The 18,730-nt window shown below is 29.8% G+C and overlaps 1 protein-coding gene across 1 annotated transcript; it reads right to left on the bottom strand.

The window, feature by feature from the left end:
- Positions 1-775: 775 nt before the first annotated feature.
- On the bottom strand, positions 776-2,223 carry LOC100242894 (galactolipase DONGLE, chloroplastic). The gene has a single exon (XM_002268106.3). It carries the CDS (start codon positions 2,221-2,223, stop codon positions 883-885), a length of 1,341 nt encoding a protein of 446 aa, XP_002268142.1. The 3' UTR covers positions 776-882.
- Positions 2,224-18,730: the final 16,507 nt, after the last annotated feature.

Below are 18,730 nucleotides of genomic sequence, written 5' to 3'. Positions count from 1 at the left end.
TTTCCACCTTATATATCACTGTTATTAATGCAGTTTCATTTTTCACCATGGCATTGCAGGCTGACTCTAAAATATTAATGAATGATAAATTATTCTTCCTTGGTATGTCACCTAATTTTATATCATTTTGGGCTCTGGTGGAAAAGGTTGTTACCTTTCATACTCAATCCTTTAGATGAAATATTTGAAAAAACTCTGTGGAAAGTGGAATATTGCTGTACTGTGAATGATGATGATGTTAATGTAGACCTAAACTATAATGTAAATTTATCAGATGATCTGCTGACTTTCGCTGTCTTTGTACATTCACCAGATTGGCAAGTTGGAATTTTGTTGGAAAAACAGAAGAAAAATAGGCAGCATTAGTTGGCTGCAAACCAAGAATTCAATCTTAACAGTTTCCGATTTTCATGGACAACCGATGATCATGAATTAATTTGACCCAGCGGATTTCTTGTACTGAGAGATTGATTGTGCAGAAATATGCAGTGCATGCCTCTCCAGCTAGAATATGCATTTCCATTAGGAAGACTCTAGAACATCAATTTAAAGGAATGAAACCTATGACTATATTCAGTTTTATCTCCTCACCAATCTGATAGCTTAAGTTATCTTTGGGGCTCAAAGAAAAAGAAATCAACGCATAAATCAGAATCTATAAGATCAGTCGAAATAGTTGATCTTATATCTACTGCATTAATTAGTTACAGATTACAAAATCATAGTTGTTCTATGATCATATATATGAAGGTTATGAAAAAATGATTTTGTGTACAGTCTAACCACTGTATCCCTATGTTAATGGACAATCCCCTCTGCCAATTTAAAACCTGTACATGGCTGAAGAGTTCATCCAATATCCCCAAACCGTTATCAGGGACTTCATGTCCTTTGAGATTGAACCAAGTTCACCATATTGCTTGCAGCGTTCCTCCATGGCAGAGGGTTAAAATTCTGTGTACCCAAGAGCCACTCTCTTGCTTTGCTCAGGAAATCAGGGCCATCCTTTTGAACCTGAACTCTTTGGGGACATTTCAGTAGGTTGATGTAGCTTTCCAAATCATGAACATATGAAGGGTTTTCCATCTTGAAGAAGTCGAGGACTACTTCCACACCTACATGAGCATAACATGAGCAGCTCCAAGGGAACTCATATCGCCCTCCCAAAACCCTAAAATTCTCATTGAAGACGATCCCGGGTAGCTTTGTGATGGGGTCGTTGACATTCACTACTCTTAGCACCTTCAGTCCCAATTCTTCGCAGCGTTCCTTGAAGCTTGAATTCCCAACCCTTGGGCCTCCGAATGAGAAAACAGTAATGGGTATTTCTCGACTTGAATGATCTCTATTCAATCCAAGCTCCGCGATATCATAAGCAAGAAGAAGTGCTAATGAACTCCCCATGCTGTGCCCTGCCAAAGTTATGCTCAGTTCCTCGCCTTTGTACTGGTTTAATAGCCGAGAAACTTCAGAAAGAAGTTGTTCCCGACAGCTCTCCAGCCCAAACTTGCTATCACTTTCATCTGAAGTGTACAAGCTCAGAAACCCAGCCTCCACTTTTACATCTGGGCGCGGATTATGGGGGTCTAGCCGTGCTGGAGTGAGTGAACTCATGAGGTTTGCGATCCACTCGTGGTTAGTAACTGTGCCTCGGAAAGTTATGAGTACATCTCTTCTCCCTAGTCTCTTAGTTTCTTCGTCCGATGACACAGCAACGTATCCGATCCAGCGGCCACAACTAGCCCCATTTTGGATCGGAATATTGATGTCGGGAGTTGCGTAGATGTACTTGGTGACTTCATAACCGGATTTCTCCATCCCAACTTCTCTCAACAAGTTCTGCTTCCCGTACTTGCAATTCAAGTACCGCTTCGAGTTGGGATCAAGGTCAAATGCTTTATAACACGCGGTCACAAACTCCCCATACCGGATTATCTCGTTGCGGAGAAGTGAGTCCAAGGGCTCCACAAGATCTTCCCAGTTGTTGCAACCCTGAATCTCCCTCCAAACATCAGCCAAACCGGAGCTGGTCTCAATACTCCTGGACACCCGCCCTGTCGCAATTACAGAAGCAGCAACACTCCTCCTAGTCCCCATACTCATGTCGGTGTTGTTCCTTTTCATGGAAACCTGCCGGGAGGAAGCCAACCGAAGCCCACCTCCACCTCCCGAGAAGGCAACTGGGTTTGCACTCAGATGAGGCATGTTTAATGTGGAGGCCATTGGAGCCCCGAAATGACAAACAAGTTTGAGAATGAAGAAAATGGAGCTACCGCAGAGGGCAAAGGGAGCAGAAGAGAGAGTGGAATTCCAATGAAGAGTAAAGAAAGGCCAGAAAGCTGGAAGAATATATAGATGATGAAGCTGTGGCGTGGAGTCACAGAAGAAAATAAAGGGAACGCATGTTTGGCAAGGATTTGACTGAGGTTTTCAAAATTCTACGGGGTTTAATTTAAGTGGTCGGTCGGGTTTCTTGTTGCGGCCTGGGTTGAAAAAAGCGGGAAAATAAAAATAAACATCAAAACGGTCCTCCAATTATTCATTTTCCGCCGTTGACTTCAAACTCAATCTGCCTCACACACATCAAATAAATCCTCGTCAAAATACGACATAAACACCCCCCAAAACATCCCATATTTACATCATTACTCAAGTAGTTATTGGTGGTAAAAAAAATGAAGCAGGAGGCAAAATGGGGGAAGGGAGTGTTGAGTTATTCACCGACATGTTTTTACTGTGGCAAGTGTTGGCTTATTTGACGCATGCTTTGTGAGTGTAATATATAAGCATACTATAAGAAAAGGCTATCAATTTCAACGCGGCGAGTGGATGATGTTCTTTCCTCACGCGTCCCACAGGATCTCCATTCACCTACGGATCATATCCAATCCTATTATTTAATTCTTTCATACTCCAAATTAAATCCAAATAATGGCTATACTCATAAATATGTTTTATTGAATTTTGGGTTGTATCCAAAATCCATTCGAATTTTAGTTCAAAATGGCTCATCCAACCATGAAAATATACCTTTTACTGCTTTTAAAACTTATATTCAATATGATTTCTTTTTACTCACTTGAGTACCACATCATATTCTCATAAAAATAAAAGGGTTATTTGATTAAAAGGGTTTTTGAAAACCCAAATTTTAAAACTAACCTTTTATCCATTTTTTAGTCTTATTTTGATAAAAATACTTTTATTTTTTTTAAAAAAAAATAACCCTTTCTTTTAAAACCTATATATAAATACTTAAAATGGAAAATGATATTTATATCCAAAATAAGTTATTTTTTTTTAAAAAAATGCATGAGAATAGTTAAATTCACAAATTTAGGTATTGTTTCATTCATTTTAATCAATTAATTTAAAATAAAACCTTAATGGACAATTAGAGTTTTAATTTAAAAATAAAATCGTAATTGTCAATTGAAATTTCAATTAGAAAATGAAATCTCAATTGGTAATTAAGACTTTATTTTCTAATTGAAATTTTAATTGACAATCGAGGCTTCAACTTAAATTTAATATATATTAGTAAAATTGGTAAATTTAATTTTTCTCGACAAAAATAAAAAAATGGTTAGTATACTTTTATAAAAAATGATTATTCATGGTATATATTGTACTTATATATACATATATCTTCTATCCATGTTGTAATTAACCTTTTTCGCATCAAGTCAAAACACCCGTTAAGTCTACGTTATTAATCATAAAACATGTTAAATTAAATCTTGCTTTTGTAATTATTATTGTCTTTTTGTAATTTTGTAAGCTAAAAATAATAACAATTTTTTTCCAATTACAACTTGTACTTTTCGCATGCTAAAGCTAGAGATAGTAATTTTCCTAAACTTGTCTCTTTTTTTTCCCTATTTTTTAAACAAAGTTATCATTCATCTTTATGATATGTCATATAAACTATGACCTTAGAATATGCATTGGTTAGCTTAAAATTATAATTACTTAACAAAATAATAATTAAGTACTAATAATTAAGTAATCACAATCTTATTTACATGCTTTTCTATTTTTAAAAACCAAAAGTAATTAATTTTTTTCACTTCAAGTCAAAACATTCATTTATTTTGTAATGTTCTATGATGGTATCATAAAATTGCTTATATCACATCATTATTTCTTTGAATTATGTACACCTTCTTAATTAAAAAATCATGCTATGGTAAATTTCCTTTAGTAATTATTATTTTCTTTGATTTTGTAAGCTAATACCTTTTTTGTAATTATTATTAATTTGACAAACTACAAGTGATAGGATAATAATTTTCCTTTTCTAATCATTGTTACCTTTTCATTTTTTTCTTATTTTGTGAGCATAGCATGGGAAGTGGGAGAAACTTTTGCCTTTTATTTTTCATTTTTTGTTTTATTTTTTTCTTAGGAAATGAAGTTAATTATCATTCATCTTTAAAATAAAATCATGTAAAGTGGGTATTTTTATATGGCCTTTTAGAATATACATTACACAATTTTGATTGATTTATTTGTTACTAAATGAACTTAATTTAATTGATGCCTAATATATCTTAGAGTTTGTTTTATTTAATTTTTTTATTATGATATATTTTTTAAAATAGAAACTAAAACATTTATGTAAATAGATACTACATTAGCTATATTTTAAATCTTTATTCAATTTGAATCTTGAAATCATAATAAATGAACAAAAAAATTTATAAAACTGATATATTTTTTTTTAATTTGGTGATTAGGAGAAAAATAAAAATAATACAAAAATTTATATATTTTGAAATTATTCATTCTATTTTTTTTCGAAAAAAAATTGAAATAAAAAAATAGAGTGAAAATAACCCTTAAAGACTCATACATAATTTTTTTATCATATCTTCCTTTCTTCCTAATTTTTATTTGATTTCAAAAATTAAAATGAACCTAAGATATTCTTAGAAAAAACAAAGGTCCATTTAGCTATATTTTCTAAAATTTGTTTTTAAAAATTATTTTTTATTAAATAAAAAATAGTTTTTAAAAACAAGTTTCAAAAAATATGATCAAATAAGTTCATATTTTTCTTTTATTTTTTGGTGAAAATAAGACTTATATATATATTCTCTAAAGACTATTCTCTATTTCATATTATTTTTAAATAACAACGGTCAAATAATGTTAAAAAAATTTTAAAAACAGTTTTTTATTTTTAAAAATAAAAAAATGTTTTTAAATCACGCATGAAAGTATTTTTTATTTTTTTATTCTGAAAAAATTCGAAAAGATTCTTAAATCATTGGGGTGGGTGGCCTTGTATTTATATCTATTTATTCATTTATCCTTTTTACACTATGAATTAAGGGGGTCCCAGTCCATGATTGAGTTTTGTGGCTGCAAACGGACGCTGACACTGATTTTAGGATCCTTTACCTGTGACCCACACAACCTGCCGGCCTTGCAAATGGATCGGGCCAACCCGGCCCCAGCGTCTGCATCATCTAACACTTGGAACTAATTGGATCATTAATTGAAGTAAAAAGTAATTAATTAAATCTACTATCAATGACAAAAATGAGACCACAAGTACACTTCCTACATGCATGTGCATGGAAATTAAATTAGGGTTTTCTGCTAAGCACTTTCCTAAAAGGGGATTTGAAATTTTGAATTGGCGTCCAGCCAGAAACCATGCCAACCCACAAGAGTCCATGGCAGGATTTGAAGAGACTGATTCAAATATATGAAAAATCAAAGAAGATATTCCAAAGATGTCTTTCGAAGACCACCCTTTTGGTCTAGCCAAAGATCTTGAGAAAGCCCTCAGATCAGTTGAGATTTTAGTCTGAGTTTGGATTAAACCCTAATATGACCTCCCCCGGTCTCAATAGTCCACTTCTTCATTGTATCTAGCCCTGTGGCTTTTCTGTTCAAAATCCATAACATCAATTCTTGGCTCACTTTCGGTCTCTTTGCTTCTTTCCTAGAAATTACAGTTACTTGCTTTAAGCTCTTGGAAATTGTTAGTTAATTGGGAAGTTAAGAGTTTTACTTGACCAAAAGTTTCATTTTCTTTTCTTTTCTTTTCTTTTCTTTTCTTCCCTTTGGATCCATAGTTTGGGAGCCTTTCAAATTTCCAATGCCGCCGCCCTCTAGTATTTCTAAGTTCTGTTCAAGGGCTGTGGTCCTTGACTGTGAAAGAAAAAGGTTACAAGATGCCTATTTTCACTGTTGAATAGCTGATGTGCAAAAGCCATGGTTAGGGTTGCAGTTTTTGAACTTCTTTGAAACGTTGAATGGTAATTGCAAAGTCTAATTTTGGTTAGACAAAAAATAAATTTATATATATTTTAGAGTTGGGTTTGGGTGTCCAAGTAAATCCACCACCTATTAAATGAGAAAATGAAGAATACAATTTTTTTCTTTTTTATGAAAAAACAAAATCTTTTCTATTATTTATTTTTTTGGTAAAAAAAACGATGGTTAAGAATTTTATATTGTGAAGATAAAAATGGATTTTTACTTGAAACGAGAAAATCGGTCAATGAAATAATTAATCGACATTTTTTAGACATTTGAGAAGGTATCTCGAAAAACTTAATTTACACCGATAATTAGTGAAATTAATGAAGGACAATAAATATCAATTAGTTGCATGTAATTACTGAAATTAATGCAGAGTGTGTTTCATTGATGAGTTGATCAAGGATCAAGGGTGGATACATGCCATAGAGACTGAAAATGGAGTGACAAGGAAAGAAATTAGTGTTGGTTGCATTCAATGTGAAGTTAAAGAGGGGACAATTAAATGTTCTTTGACATATGTAGCTGAAGTTTGGGAAACATGTTGTGTACCCAGTGGCAGACAATTTCCAAATGCATGGGTCCTTGTTCAAAGTTCAGACCCATTGATTGCAAACCTGACATGACATTATATTTTTCCTTGTCCTCCCCACATCCCCCTCCTCCTCCCTTTTGTTCCCTTCTTTTTTGGGTGGTTTTTTCTCGACTTCACCAGGAACCAAACGCCTGTCGTGTTTTATAAAATATAATGGAAAAATTTAAACAAAAGAGTTTATAAATAAATTAATAATAAATTTATATTTATGTATCTTTGAGTAATTTTTATAGATATTGAAGGGATAAAAATGAATATGTTCCATTTTAACTTTATGACACTCATTTGTTTACATAATACTAATACTTACTATCATATTATATTTATTTACGTAATATTAATAGTTATTTTATACACAAATGATTAATAAATTTCATATTTATATAACTTTGAAAAAAAAAAATAATAATAAATTTATGTATAAAATATAATTTTCTAATATAAAATAATTTTAAATAAAGTTAATTTTAAATGAGTAGCTTTAAATATTGATAAATTATGAATAATAAATAAATTCATATTCATATATTTTCTATAATAAATAAATTAATATTCATTATTAATAATAAATTTGTATTCAATTTATAATCTCAATGGTTTATATAATATTATACTTATTATCTTATGTTTTTAATAATCAATTCATAATATATATATATATATATATATATATATATATATATATTAAAGGGTAAAATAAGTAGGTTCATTCATGTATCTTTGATAATAAATAAATTAATAATAAAATATTTGATTGATATGATGGAGAATTAAATTTTTTGTAAGGATTTTTTTAGCTATAAAATGTTGTACTTTAAAATATAATATAGATATATATATATATATAGATATTGATACATAACTACTCATTTGATATAAAGGAGACCAATATATTTATGATTGGTAGACATTATTTAAAGGGAAAAAAAATTCAATGAATAATATGTTTTTCACTAAATAATAATTATTGAAATTTATGAAGGAAAAAAGAAATAGAAGATATAAAATTATTAATATAAGTGTGAGCAAGAAAAAAATGTAATTAGACATTGATGTTTCTTATATTATCATGAAGAGATTTTTTTTTTTTTTAACTGATCACACACATCCTAGTGAATCTCTCCTAAGAAAAAAAATTAATAAAATGTATTAATAACTAATTTTACATTTAGTTTTTCTCCTTGCTAAACATAATTTCAAATACACTTGAGAGTCTTCTAAGTTTAATAATTTTTGTATTTCCTTATAATTCTTTAATTTTTAAAATGACCTATTACATTATCAATCATTATTGTAGGGACCACCCCTAAACGAACACGTGGCAGCCTCACAAAGCACTCCTCCATTGGACACATGGCACATCCAACAACCCATGTCCGGATGTGCATAGGAACTAACACGTGGTACGACCAACCCTCCATCTGGACGACCATGGGACTAGCATGCAATACACACCTCCTCTATCTGAATGCCCAGTTCGAACCCAGTGGCTAGCGTCTCAAACAAGATTCTTGACCACGTTTCACGATCAATCATTAATTATCTTGCCAAAAGCATGCTCGACAGGACCTTCCGGGGTCGCTTTAAGCGACTTGCCCTACGCTGTCTGCAGAGTGAAAAGACAAGGATGACGTTAAACCATCCCTCCAGCAATCTCTGACAGCCGCCTGCAGGGTAATGATGACTCTACTTCCTTCTAAGCACCATCATGATAGCCAAAAAGTCTTCCAAGGAACAATGCTCCTAGAACTATAAAAGGCCCTCACACAGTAAAAAAAGGTGAGCATTCCTAAGGAGAAGGGCCCCGTAAAAATATCCAAATGTTAGAAATCAAAACTAATAAAGCCATCAGAGGGTGTGTTCGGACCCCCTGTCCGAACATCTTTTACAAGTCAAAGGAAGGAAGTATCATCTTCAGTCGATGAGGCACGTACGTCAGGCGATTGCAGTGGTCCCGGTAACGCGAGCCCTCAACAATTACCTCATATGTTTCCTTTTTCTTTTACTTGCATTAATTCATCCACTTGAGGATATTTAATTAATTGCCTAAACTATTCAAAGGCAAGTAACATTACTCTTACTTCAATTATATTTTGTTTATACTTTGAATAAGATTAGTAATAATTAAATTAGTAGGCTAACTTCTTTGAACATACTTTGTTTCTTTTATAACTTTTAAATAATCCTCCAAGTCTTATTTCCACTTTCCCTTTTTACTCATCAAATTTTGTTATATCTTGATTGCATGTCTAATAGTTGAAAATGTTAAGGACAATGTTTAGGTTAGAGTGGGGCTTGTAGTAGTTGCAAAAATATTTTATGAATATAATGTGATATGATCTAGTGTGATAGAAGACAATTTAGGATGAAAAGTTCACAAAAAAAAAAGAAAAAGAAAAAAACACTATACACACATCTAATTTTTGTTTCACCTTAAATATTTGATTTTGAGAACTTTCTATTAAAATTTTGGAGGGTAAGTTGAAACCGGGTTACACTGAGGCCAAGGGATGAATTGCTTGGTTAAATAGATGCCTTGTAGAAACCTAAATTGTTAGTGATCTAGACAAATATTTCTTGTGTTTTCTTTATCACATACAATGCACATAAATGAGTTAGGTTGAAGGCCTTAAGGGTCTAAGTTTTTGCATGATAAATTTTAGGTATACTATATTTACCATTTTATTGGGTTTGCCTTGCTTATACAAATAAAAAAACAAGAAAAAAAAATAGAAAGAAAGAAAGAAAGACATGGACAAAAGAAAAAGAAATTAAGAATAAACTTTAATAAGAAGCCTTAATGAGTAATTGAACCATTTCTTTTAAGGCAAGAGTTGAGGTTCCCATCAAAAGGCATACCATAGTTTTTCTTAGAGTTTACAACGCCCCTCAAATCTCAAGTGCTTAATTTTTGAGAGTATTTTTTTACTTGTGATAACTATTATTGAGCTCTTAATGCTATGATTTGGCAAGCAAATAAATACAGAGGCTTCAATTATATCATAGGTGATTTAACTCATAATTGTGAAATATTGAGTTTGGGCAAAACAATATGTATTGAAAGTTTTTCTAGCCGATGCTTGCAGTAATCTCAGCTATAATGGGTTATTTAAGAGTTATTTCATGGAAATAAGGGAGCCTAAGGGATCCTCCAATCTTAAACCTTTTTTCAAGAGTCCCTTTAATCCTCAATTTTATTTTTTTTAAATAAAATAAAATAATTGATCACCCATTTTTTTATCAATCAAGTTGAAGAGTTTCTCTTGAAATATTACTCTATGCATCTTCCAAACTTTCCATTTTCTTTGCTACTAGGAACCTCAGATTACTCTGTTCCCTAGCCTTGGATCATGTAAGGTGCATGCATATTATTCTTAGGTTTCTCTAGATATAAGTATAATGGAAGCTAGATATTCAAAATCATTAAAGAATACTAGATTTAGAGATCAAAACAGCAATACCTATGATCTAGATATTCTCATATTGAATCCAATTTAAAGAAGATGTCAAATTCATGGTAGTTGTAGATCTCATCGACTCAACAATCTTTCACTCAATCTCTTCCTTCATGGAACTTGGCATAAAAGAAATGTGGACTTCATTCTCTTTTAAGGGTGGCTAAGGTTTTCTCTCTCACTCTTTAGAAGACAATGGTAAAAAATCTAAAGCCTTAACCTTTAATAGGACATTTATAAGCTTAAGTGACTTGAACCCAAATTGGACTTGGGTCACTTAATCTAGCACACTTAGGTCTTAATTGATTAATTAGTCATATTAAACTCTAATTAATTAATTAGTCAAATCCCAAAAAGTTTGTTTACAAGATTTAGTGCAACCTTGCATTTTTATTTAAATTCCTTTATGCATACTTATGAACTATAAAACCAAATCCCTCAAACAAATACGCCACCATGAATCATGAGTTCTAATAGGGACCATTGGGACCAATAGAAAAAGATTGGCTTCCTCATAATCCAATTCTTAAATTGACTCAACACTCCATTAAAAAGAGTTACTATACTTCTAACAAGGCAAAGCTTGGGTCTGTCAGTTACTATTCGTTGCATATAGACCCTCATGAACTAGTATTCGTAGTTTAACAAGATAATGCTATCAACCTAAGATTATGTCTCCAATAATTGAGTTACAAATCTTCATATTATATGATTAATTAACATACTCTAATTCATAAAGAGATATGTCAAATTCCACTAAATGAATTACTATAACCATAATTTTCTAGATCATATGTCCTTATGACCACATAGGGAGATATGTTGTTCTTAATCCCATGAGATATTATGGCGCATTTATTAAGAATACATGTTGTCACTAGCCTTTATCAATAGTCACTTAATCCACAAGGAATATGTGACCACCTTAGGGTCTTACCTAAAGGTCAAGTCTCTAATTGATTTCAGCATAGACTTAATATCCTTTCAAGGTTGAGAACTCATATAATATAGTAGCTTGATGAACTATGATTACATGATAACTAATGTCATTATTCACTATAAGTCCTATTTAATGTGTAACAACACATGTCAATGCAGGGAAAGCTATCCTAATAACTAATTAGGAGGTAGTGTACTACAATATCTATTAGATTGTCTGAATCCATGAACCAAATATGAAGAACTTATCATTTTGTAAGGAACTTATGAATTGAATCTTTTGTGCAACTTCTAATGTACCCAAGTCATATACAACACAAATGATATGAACATGAATTCTTAGATAAAAAAATTAATGCAAAAAGAATAATAAAGAAAACTAGAATCATAAATAAATAAATTTATTAATAAATCTAAAATATGTTATATCATCTCATGCTTTCTTGGGCTCTACCCAACACCTGCACCCCTAAGGTCACTTTCCTAAGGTTCAACACCTACCTCGTCATGATATTAAAATTACAATCAACTCTTTATTATTGAGGAATCGCATTTAGGCATACAAATTTAGGAGCAGTCAAATAAAAAACTATTTATTTATTTTTTATATTAAAATCATTTGGATTAAAAGTCCTTCAAAAATATACAATTGAAACACTAATAAATCTATTTAAAATAACTACTTTATGTATAAATATTTTTGAAAAAAGATTTTACTAGAAGTTATGATTGTGCTAACAAGGCTTTAAAACCTTAATTAGATTGACCTGTTAGAAGGAAAACAAAGAGTCTATTTTAAGCCTAACAATATTATTTATTTATTTATTATTGGTTATTTTTAATAAAAATGTTTCTAATTTTAAAAAGGAGTTTAGGATGAAAGGAAGGACAATGCTGCTACTTTAAATTGCAGGTGTTTTTTTTCAATATAAATAACTTCTATGAAAGTTATTTTATGTGTGTCACATTTTAATATAAAAAAATGGAATAAAACTTATTTTTTTATTTCTTAAAGAAAATTTACTTTTTACCATTATTTTAATTACTATCACTAGAGCTTTTTTGGAAATGATTTTAAGAGGGTGAAAACTACTTCCTTATAAATATATGCTATTTGACAAATTTTTGAAAATCACTTAGAGAATCACTTGAAGTCAAATTCCTAAATAATCACTTGGGAATTAATTCTTCCAAAAATCACCCTTTCTGTTATATAATATATTATTTAAACAAATGATAAACACATCAATTTTTACGGAAATATTGGTAGCTAGATTTTATAGAAATATTAGTGGAAATTCTTATTAGAAATATTGGTGTGGTGAAAATTGATGAAAGCTCATAAAAATATTGAGAAAAACTTTAATAAATGATAAAATAAGAAATAATATACACATTCAAATTTTTTTCTTTAAAATATATATATATATAGAATTTGAAAACACATTAATATTAAAATTATAATATATTTACCTTAAATACATTGAATGATATAAAATATATGATGATATATATATAATTATTTTTTTATTGAAGGATATAATTATATCTATAAATTTATATTTTCTTATAATAAGTTATTATAAAAAAAACACATTAACATAATTAAAATTAACTTATTTATAATAATGTTAATTTAATTAACTTTTTGAACAAATTTGTGATACTTTTCTTTTTTCTTTTACTTTTATTGTTGGTATTTTTATCATCCATTTGAGTATATTTAATTGACTATACTATTTGACAAAAATAATGTTACTTTGATTTCAAATATATTAATTCTTTTGTCTATAGCCTATATCATGACATTAAGACTAACAATAAATCCGCTGACGACATAATTTTTTCTAGTGGTATGTGTTTTCTTTTTCTTCTTTTACTTTTGTTATTTTATACTTATAATTTGACATATATAAATAGCATTACAATTATTTCAAATATATTCTGTCCATATCTTGATCAACACTAGCAATAAAATCAGTTGATTGACTTCTTAGAACACATTTTTACGTGTTATAATCCACCGGAGCACCATTAATTGACCAACATATTTGATAGAAATGTGTTTTTTTTTTTGTATTGTAAGATTTTTTTGTCATATCATAATAAAGTCAACAATTAAAATTACGGTTGTTTGATTAAAACGACAATTGAAACCCAAGTTTGAAAATTTAACATTCCATCTTTTTTTTTTTTTTTGTCATATTTTGACCAAAAAAAAAAAAGTCATCATTCTTTTCTTGTAAAAATAACTATTTATTTTAAAACATACATATAAATACTTAAAATAATTAAGAGCATTTATATCAAAAATGAATTAATCTTTAAGTAAAAATATAAAAAAAAAGATTATTTCATCTCTTTTAACCAATTAATTTTTAAAATTATTCCTCCGATTTACTTCTTTGAAAATAATTCCTACCATATAACTTTTTTTTCCTCATCTTTTGTGTTTTCAAAAAAATTTAAATTATTAATTTGGTATTATATCAAACTCAAAATATGTGTCGTATAATTAAAAGTATATTTAACAATGTTCCTATTCGAAATGTTTTTATCAGAAGTGTTTTCTTTAAAAGTTTTTTAAAGAGAACCTCTATTAAGTGTTTCTCCAAAGAAATATTACAAGTTATTTTTCAACACTAGAAATGATTTTTCAGATTTTCGAAAGTGTTTCCTAAATTTTGTCAAATACCAAAATATTTTTTAGAGTAAAAACGTTTTATAAAATTACTATCAATTGAACTCATAGAATGTATTTGATAGTGTTTCTACTTAAATTATTTTTAGTGGAAGTGTTTTTTTTAAATGTTTTAATAGAATTTAGATAAGTGTTTCTCTACTTAGCACTATAAGTGATTTTTTTTTTAAAAAAATTTTTAAAATATTTCTTTAAAAATATTTTTTTTATGTTAAAAGTGTTTTTTTTAAAATGTTGTCAAACAACTCTAAAAAGTGTATTTGACACTAATTTTAAAAAATATTTTTGATATTTTTAACATTTGAATGATAAAATTTTTTAAGTATTATAAAAGTTATAATTACTTCCTAAAATTATTTTCAAACAAGTTTTAAGTGACTTTTTAGATTTTTAAAAATGTTTTACAAATTTTTTAAAACTTATATTTCTAAAAAATATATATTTTAAATTAAAATTACTTTTTAAAATTATTATCATGTGAACTCTAAATCTAAATTGTAGTCATAAAAGTTACAATAACCATAATACAAATAAATAAGAAATTTTCATATATGTGTATTTGTAAGGTTTTTTTTGTTTTTTTGTTTTTAATGGCTTTCGTGATGGGATGGGATTTTAAAATAGACGGCACAAAGAGGAGTGATGTGACGATGTGGGAAAACTCTTAGAAGAGCATTTAGGGTGCGGTGCATGAAGCATGTTTGTGGCTGTCTACGCGGGGCGGCTCAATCCTTGGTCCCCTCTTCCATTTGTATTTATAAACGAGGCCCACACACGCCTCCCCATCACCTTAACTCACAGATGTCCGACCACTTTAATAACGTTATATTCAACGAATGCCTGCTCCACCACCACTACATCTCTTCATGTTACAAATCATTGGGATTTTCTCAAATTGCTTGATTCTCATGTTACAATTAAATAATTTGACTGAGGTCATGAATATATCTTTATGAAGGGACTTACGTTTGTGGACCGACCAATGCCCCTCTAAGTTAAGGTAATTAACTACTTTCATTGAATGAGGTTCAGGTGTGGAAATGACATCTTCAAAACAGTGGTCAGTAATCTTGTCAGACCACTCAAAAATTAAATTATTGCCGTAATCAAATGGACTTCACCAAAATTTGGGAACCTGTGATGGTGACACCAATGACCAACCCCTAAAAAAGTGGCATTTTCATATCTTCGATACATATCCCATGTCGCATTTGAATTGGGTTGAAATCAATACCATATCTAAGAACTCATCTTTTTGTACAACTGGATATTCAGCCATCATTATGGAATAATGTTTGAGTTAATCCATTAGTTTGGACTGCGTTTGTTTAATTTAATTCAAGTGTGTTTATCCACATGCATCGTCTTTATCTCTACATGTACATCATGCACACTTCATTGTTGTTTTGGATTCTAACTTGGGAAGATTAGTTGGATATTTGATTGGGAAGAGATCATCTCAGAAACGTGGCAACTGCAGTTGACTTGAATACATCATGTGGTCAAAGGCCTTCAACGTTTTCCAATATCCATAATGCCACAGATCTAGAAAGGACTCTTTTTTAAGATGATTTCGGTAAGACCCACTTTTAGCTTATAGAGATTTTGTTTGTACAAGTTGTATGAAAAGTATCTTAAGAAGAATGATAAGTGTTTAGATAAAAATAAAAATTCTTAATGAGATATTTCTTCTTATGCAGCATGTGTTATTTGAAAACATTTGTTTTATTTTTCCTACTTCTTGAAAGATTTCCTTACACAAAGCTAGAAACATATTTTTCCTACTTCTAGAAAGATTTCCTTACACAAAACTAGAAACATAGACATCTAGTCATTGCTGGTAAACTTGGGCATTGCTTGGGGGATGTATTGGATCCAATGGATGAATGGATAAAATTAGTTAAAGTTACACCATTGGAGTCATAGATTTGGTTCATGGTGACACTTTGGATTCATATTAGCTAAGATTTTGATCCCATGATTAGTCCACAAAGTTGGCACCGAAGATTCTATGGTGACACTAAGAGAGAAAGAGAGAGAGAGAGGAGTAGATGTTAAGTATTATTAGCTTTGTAGGTTATTTTGATATTTTATTTCAGTTTATACATTACTTTAAGAAATTTGATAATTAATTTATTCCTAAGCCTATGTCATTTACAAGTTGATGGTAGGCCAATTTATCATAGATTTAGTTAAGTAGACAATCTTTATTCCTAAACCTATGTCATTTACAAGTTATGAGTAGGCCAATTTATCATAGATTTAGTTAAGGAGACAATCTTTATTAAATAGATGTGTAAAATTCAATTGGTTATTTTCAGGCTTAATCCAACTAGATTTTATAACTAGTCCAAGCAACTCGACCCGCCTAATTAGATGTTGCATATTAGAACTCATTAAAGCCTAATTCACAACAAATATTATGCTTGATAAAAGGAATAAGAAAATGTCCAACAGAAAAATATTAGAAAGGAAAATTACTTTGAAGATGAATATGTTCCCACATAATAGTCAGGAATTCTGGATGATATCAAACTAAAATAACTTATTCTTCTTGAAAATACTCTAATTTAGTGCTAAAGAATTTCCTATTGCTACAATATAGTATTCATCTCTGCTTGGTGATTATATAAACCATTCACACTTTTATTAATCTCTTAGAAATTTTATAAAATGGGTTTTCTAGAGATCCCCAATGAATAATTTTAGCGTGAATTACTAAGGTTTCAATAAGTCTAATATTGATTCCATTAAATATGTCAATTAGGCAAATGCTTCCATAGTGACAAGCAAACATGGATATCTTGTATACAAGAATTGGTTGTTCACCATGTCAATCCATCGGGATCTAAATTAATAACATATCATCAAGTATATCCATTTCAAATTTCATTCTAATTAAATGATCTATATTTGCCCATATATCCTATGATTATAAAAATATGTTGTTTTGAGGTATATCAAGATTGTTGGTACATTGGAGTACGTAATTTAATATTAGTAATTTTATTATATTAATTCTAACTTAGGACCTTTCTAAATTGTGTCTTACTCTAGGTTTGGTATAGGATTTTCCTAAAATTTCTTAGATAATTCAAATAACTTAAATAAAGGTTTATCATCTTTCTTAATAAAGGTTGTCCTAATGTGTTCTTGATTTTGGATGACTTCTTCTACTCTATTGAGTCAGTCTCTTAGCATTTTAGGAACATATTAGTATAATTATTTTGTTCCATGATTTTCATAATATGTATCGCACTAGTTGTACCTTTATTATCAATTTTATTCTTAAAAGGTAATTCCCTTACTAGTGTTTCATTAACACTTTTATCTATCTTGGATCTTAGATGATGATGAAATCTATAATGATATTATCAGTAGTTTTCCATTGCTTTAATTTTGTTTAAGTATTGTTAATCTCAGAGGAATATTCCAGATATTCTTATTCCTTAAAGGTTTCAAAACTTAACATGTGTTTGATGTTTTCTTAGATAACCATAAAATTCTTCGTGATAAATTGTTCTTAATAATTATGAGACTTTATTCAAATATCATCCTCTTATTTCCTTAATTTCTTCTCAAAAGAAGTCTTTTCTTAAAATATCTTTGCTAATCTCAAAATCTTGGTCTATTAGTTTAATCACTTGGGAATATATGGATGATATATTTGGTGATTCTTAGGTAGACTCTCTATCTTTTAAATAGTAGGGTTGTGCTATATTTATATGACCTCTAACTCCTGATAATTTAATATTCTTAAGGTCTGAATAGGTGAATCCTTCCTCCATCTTAGTGATTTTAGTAGGGATAGACAAACATGATGCCTTAAAGGGTTCATATTTTAAAATTCTAGGGGTGCTAAAATGTTTAAAAGAATTGGACAATGGTGACCCCAATGACTAATAGTTGGTTGATCAATCGAACCCAAACTATATTTAATAGCTAGTTTGGACTTATAACTTTTATTTAAAAGTTTCAAACTTCTTGTTTTGTAGGGGAAAGAGCTCTAAATTATTTTTGAATATTATTAAAGTTTTAGGGGGAGTGTTTTTTAGAGTATACTTGCTTTCAAACTTACATTCCATCTTAGTACACCATTCAATCCTTTTTTTTTTTTTTCCATTTCAATAATATTGTACACTAGAAACCTTTTCTTCATTTCTATATTTTGTGATGGTGTTTTGGAACCATAATCCAAATTGAGGAGTTTAGAGATTTTGTCTTGAAAAGTTTTTTCGTGAAGAGTACTTTGAACCATAATCCAAGAGGATGCTTAGAGTTATAAGTCCAAAATGATTGATTAAAACCATAATCCATTATAAAGCTTAAAGGCTTGGGTTAGAAGGCTTGTTAGTGAAACCGTTACCCAATTAGGAGCTTGAAGAAAATGGTTGTCAACTAAGTTGCGTTGAACCACTATAAAATCTTGAGTTTGCATTTCTTTTTTCCCTTAGTTTATTTATTTGCAAATTGTCCTTCTCTTGATTTTTATTATATTATTGGTATATTGTCACTTGCATTCTCTAAGTTTAAACTTACAAAAGTGACCGTCACCCTATTCACCTAAGATGATTATCTTGGTTAGTATAACTAGAATTTTAACAATACATATAGCAAAGAAAATAAATTAAGAAAAAAAAATCTAAATCCTAATTCTAAACCTAATTAATTAATCAATTGTATCCTATTCTACTTAAAAGAGTCTAAAAGTTGAATGCCAAGTTGATAATAACTACTAAGCATCCAAGAAAAATTAAATTCTCA

This window comes from Vitis vinifera, chromosome 5 (assembly GCF_030704535.1).
Source record: "Vitis vinifera cultivar Pinot Noir 40024 chromosome 5, ASM3070453v1".
NCBI lineage: Eukaryota > Viridiplantae > Streptophyta > Magnoliopsida > Vitales > Vitaceae > Vitis > Vitis vinifera.
Note: the sequence above shows the minus strand (reverse complement) of the source record. Positions and strands in the feature narration are given on the sequence as shown.

What these genes read in the sequence shown, in the direction of transcription:
- LOC100242894 (XM_002268106.3), bottom strand. Translation starts at nt 2,223, where the DNA reads ATGGCCTCCACATTAAACATGCCTCATCTGAGTGCAAACCCAGTTGCC.